Genomic DNA, 5348 nt, shown 5'->3' with positions numbered 1-5348 from the left:
TTGAAGTCCCTTGATCTATGAAAATTTTCATTGATAACTAGTCCACATCTCATGATTTCATGAATAAATGAAGGATGTGTGAACAACATTGTTCAGTTGTCCCTAGACTGACAAAGAAAAATTTCTTTAATATAAAATAATCTTTCAAACTCTTGAGTCATTATTTATTTCATTTAAATCATTCTTTTTATTCAAAGTTTGTCATCAAAAAGAAATCTTGATATGTATGTCTCCAGAACCATGAAATATCAATTACTTAAGTCAAGGAAATAAAAGTCCAGAAGGAAAAATAAATAAATAAATGAAAATAAAACCAGAAAATATAAGGTTGCCATAATTTTTATTTCTTACCTGTGTATTTGGTTAATAACAAAGAAGCTGAAAAATGACAAATAATGAAAATTAGGTACATAACAGTGTCTTCACTTATCCTGTAACTCTTAGAAATATTAGGAAACTCAGTTTTCATGAAGGTAGGATAGTAGTTTTTCTGAAAGAAAATTAGAAAAATCATATATTTCCCACTACCATGCTCTACATTAGCACCAGAATCATTGTTGTAGAGTGCAAATTGATAAGATCACCACTGCTGTCATACTACTGCATCTTCATGTAAATACTTAGGGGTAGAAAAACGAAAGGTTCAAAATAAAGTTGTGATGATTTGTGAAAAGGATGCCATTCTTTGGAAACTTCACACTACAGTAAGGTATTCTTTCAATTCTGTTCATGGGAGAAATAAAGAACCTTGGAATTCCTTCAGTGAAAGTTAACATTGTATTTGCTGTGGATGAAATCAAAGTTGCTCTACTGGGTATAGTGAACTAATCAGTGAATTACTCCAGACACGTCCTCATGTTCTAATTAGAACTGCACTTTGTCCCATTATTGTACAATGTACATGCCACATGACAAACTTCTCCTGAGCAGTTTTTGTTGTTCTTACATATTATAGAGTCAGTTCCAACTCATAGTGACCCTATGTACAACAGAACAAAATACTGCTCAGTACTGTGCCATCCTCACAATAATTGCTGCTTGATCCCATTGTGTTGCACGCACTGCATCAATCCATCTCATTGAGTGTCTATCTCTATTTTGCTAACACTCCACTTTACCAAACATGATTTCTTTGTCCAAGGACAGGTCCCTCCTGATAAGGTGCCGAAAGTATGATAGACAAGTTTTCCTTCCCATCTTCTCTTCTAAAAAGCATTCTTTCTGTACTTCTTCCAAGACAGATTTCCTAATTCTTTTTAAAATGTTTATAATTATGCTAATTTTTCTTTCTTAGGGTCTTCTCCAGTTTCATCTCTTACCACCTACTCTTTGAATTATTGAGAGCTCTGGTAGCATAGTGCCTAAGGCACTTGACTGCTAACCAGAAGACTGGCAGTTCAAACCCACCAGTCACTCCTCAGAAGAAAGATAGAGCAATTTACTTCCATAGTGATACTGCCTCGGAAACCCAAGGAGAGGTCTCTATGAGTTGGGTAGGACTCAAGGGCACATAACAACAACAACATTTGAATTATTGCCAAGTCAATTTTTAACAGAAATCCGGCTACCAGGAAGATGCCAATGTTTGATGCCTCTAAGATAAGTTCAGATTCACTAATGTGGCTTTTAAAACTCTCAGTAAACAAATCCACTTACATCCTGATTGTCCACTCTCAACAATAGCTTTCATCAATAGCTCTACAGGTTTTTCACACTCATCCTTTAGTTTCCTCATTTCCTACGCCCATTGTCACACTCATTACTATAAACGTTGATTCTACTCATGCTTTAATTCCTGTTTTTCCTCAACTCAATTTTTGCCATCCTTTAAACATCTGTTATTTCTGGTGTTACATACAAGCACAAGCTATCCCAGAGCAACCTAAAATTCTGTGTATATAATCTACATTGCTCCACCCTCCATATACATGTGTCCAATTTCCTTATCTTAATTATTTTGAGATTAACTGTGATTTAAGTATCAGTAAAAGGAGTTGAAAAAAGAGTAAGGGAAAAAAGAATCATTGACTCAAATTCTAACTCCATTCTGCATGTGTGCATGAACATGAGAAAATGACAGTATTCCAAGGTATGAGCTTTTTACCTTGGAAAATCATGAAAGATGATGCCTAACTCATAAGAAGGTAATAAATATGAAAGATGTACATTTCTGTATAGCACAGAGTGGGTTCTCATTAAACTATTTTTTCTTTCATATTTGCACATTTAAATGATCAATAAATATTTTGTTTAGCTTTTCAGGATTTTCACCATTTTCTTCCTCATTTACACAAACCAGCATGTCCAGATTTCTCTTGATGCTAATATACCAATAATTGATATTGGTATTATTGCAAGTTAGTGGTATTCCTAATAACAAACAAGACAAGTAATGCTATGGGGGAGGCTAAAATTAATTGTGTCATTATTGTATTGAGGACTTACACTGTCATATATCTATGGAGAACTATCAATTTATGTGAAAGCATTCAAATCCATAGTAATTTCAACATAAATAGCATTATTTTTGACTAAGCTTTGATAAATTCCTATTATGCAAACACTCCATTTCAGAGGGCGTGACAGGGAAAGTGACTAATAATAAAGATAAAAATGCTCTTGGCTTGAGAAAAATATTCTATATAAATCCATATTTAATCATAAACCCTTGAGCAAAGCAAAGTTGAGAATCAAATTCAAATTCAGTTTCTTCTGATAGGTGGTGTGGTTTAAGTAATATATTAGAACTTGAAATGCATGTATGTTTGTGAGGTTATGCTTAGGGATTCCATGAATTTGCCAACAATGCTAAATGGAGGCTGCCTTCTTTTATTGAGGGAGTTCTGGTAGCATAGTGGGTAAAACACTGGGCCACTAACCCAAAGGTCAGCTGTTGGAACCTTCCAGCTGCTCTATGAAGAAAGATAAGGGAGTCTGCTTCCGTAGAGATTTACAACTTTGGAAACCACATGGGACAATTCTATTCAGTCCTATAACGTGAGTCAAAATAAACGCGATGGAAGTGAGTTTATTTACTGAATTTTATTCTTACTATCTGTTGAATATGTTAAAAATTGTAGCTAATTACACTCTGATGCAATTTATGACCAAAAAGTAAACATTTAATTTGCTCCTATAATACATTAGAGTATAGATTTTCAAGTACACTTTAGCTGAATCCTTCCTTTCTGAATGTATGTAACTATATTTATTTTTTCACTTACAAGTCTTCACAGTTCAGTGATTTAATATTTAATATGCAAAGTATATTAAATAACATACAAAGTATTATTTCTCAGTATCTATGACTTTGAAAGAAAGTTTCTCTAATTAAAATCAGTTTGTCACATAGGATGATATTTGTTTCAGAATGTTATGAGATTTTCTCTTCTTCATAATTCTTTTCATAACATTTATTACTTCCTTATTTCTTAGAGTATAGATGAAAGGGTTTAATAAAGGAATTACTAGAGTATAAAAAAATAGCAACTGGTATATCTTTATTCCTATCTTTAAGTGAATGTGGCCGGATATACATGGTGAGAAGAGAGCCATAGAACATTGAGATAGAGAGAAAGTGAGATGCACAAGTAGACAAGGCTTTGCCTCTTCCCTCTTTGGATTTCATTTTGAAAATTGTGAAAAGGATGAAACATAAGAGATTAGGGCTATACTAATAGTGAAAATCTGAACAGACCCTGAAAAGATAAATACCATCAGTTCATTGATATAAGGGTCAACACAGGAAAGTCTGTATAATTGAAGAATATCACAATAAAAGTGATTGATTTGATGAGATCCACAGAAGGTTAACCTTAATAGAAGTACTACATGAATCATGGAATGCAGATTTCCAGCTATGTAGGCCCCTATGATCATTTGAATGCAGAGTTGCTTTGACATCATGGTTTGGTACTGCAGTGGGCTGCATATTGCCACATAGCAATCATAGTCCTTTGCCGCCAGAAGAAAGCAGTCTGCAGTTTCAGCAGGGCAGAGAAAATAAAATTGTGCCATGCATCCATAGAGGGAAATCATTTTGTCCTCAGAAAAGAAGTTCTCTAACATCTTGGGGGTAATGGCACAGGAACAGCAGGAATCCATCAGAGCCAGGTTGCCCAGAAAGATGTACATGGGTGTGTGAAGACGGCGCTCCATGAAAATCAATGCCACCAAACCAAGATTCCCCACCATCATGATCAGATAGAAAGCAAAGAACACCACAAACAGAAGGGTCTTCAGATCTGGGTGATCCATAAATCCTGTGAGGATGAACTCAGTTGTCAAGGAATGATTGTCCTCAGTCATCTTTACTTTGTCTGTTGAGATAGGAATTAGAAAAAGATAAGATTCTAATTTAGAATATGTCTAATATTTCCTTCAAATTTCTCTTGGACCACATAGTAGAGCCACTGCTTCAAATTTACCCTGCTGACTGCTATCTGTGAAATACAGGTACACATACTTACAAGGAATATTAGTTTCCCTAAAGTGTCATCTTATAAATCCTCAAGAATTATGGCTCAAGATTCACAAGAATATATTGATCATTCCATGGAAATACTTGCAGGAAAAGGCTGTGTATATGAATTTATATAAAGATAGTGAACAAATACAGAGTCCCATAGATTTAGTGTTCTCAAATGTTTCAGTTTTTATATTGACAATCCTCAAAATGTATTAAAATTGTATTTTTCTGTATATATATATATATATATATATATATATATATATATATATCTCCACTGAGTTAATATTTTTTGTACATTTTTCCAGTGGAGTGGATATTGAAAAATAATGTAAGTGTGTTAAAAATAAAGAAATTTACCTTGAAAAGCTAGGGAAATAAAAATGCATTTATTTCCTAATAAGTGTATATCATCTTCATATTTCTGTTAGCCAATTCTGCTATTAATAATAAGTTTTCTGAGACTATTAATAGATAAAATATTATGATTTTCCTCCTTTATCTGAATATTTTCTATACCTAGCCTTATGGATCTCCCGTTTTCTAATATTAGGAGATTGGGTGATCATTGTCTAATAATTATGAACATATTATAAGATTTGATAAACCTCCTTTATGCATCCTACCCTATTTGTTCCAAGGGGAACACTATGATTTATCAGAGAAAAGGTCCCCATTGTTTACTTATTTAAGGTCACATCTCCTGATTATTTCAAGATCTATTTATCCTTTTTGGCTTTCAGTGGTCATCACTTCTTGATATTGCCAGAAGCAATACTCTGCTGAAGGAAGACTTAAATATTTATTGTGTTTAGGATAAATTTAAATTCTTTAGGATGGCGTTTAAGGTATATCCTGATCCACTGCCATTCTTATTTCC

At 33.6% G+C, this 5348-nt stretch overlaps 1 protein-coding gene across 1 annotated transcript; it reads right to left on the bottom strand.

Annotated features, from left to right (window-relative positions):
* Positions 1–3336: 3336 nt before the first annotated feature.
* On the bottom strand, positions 3337–4332 carry LOC103208117 (olfactory receptor 5K1-like). The gene is given in 3 exon segments (XM_007953788.2): positions 3337–3480; positions 3482–3651; positions 3654–4332. Coding segments are annotated over 3 exon segments (969 nt in total). The 5' UTR covers positions 4309–4332.
* Positions 4333–5348: the final 1016 nt, after the last annotated feature.

The sequence above is a fragment of the Orycteropus afer genome, unplaced genomic scaffold, assembly GCF_000298275.1.
Source record: "Orycteropus afer afer isolate SDZICR_OR568_19922 unplaced genomic scaffold, OryAfe1.0 scaffold00412, whole genome shotgun sequence".
NCBI lineage: Eukaryota > Metazoa > Chordata > Mammalia > Tubulidentata > Orycteropodidae > Orycteropus > Orycteropus afer.
The sequence above is the reverse complement of the archived record's forward strand: the minus strand, read 5'-3'. Positions and strand labels throughout refer to the sequence as shown.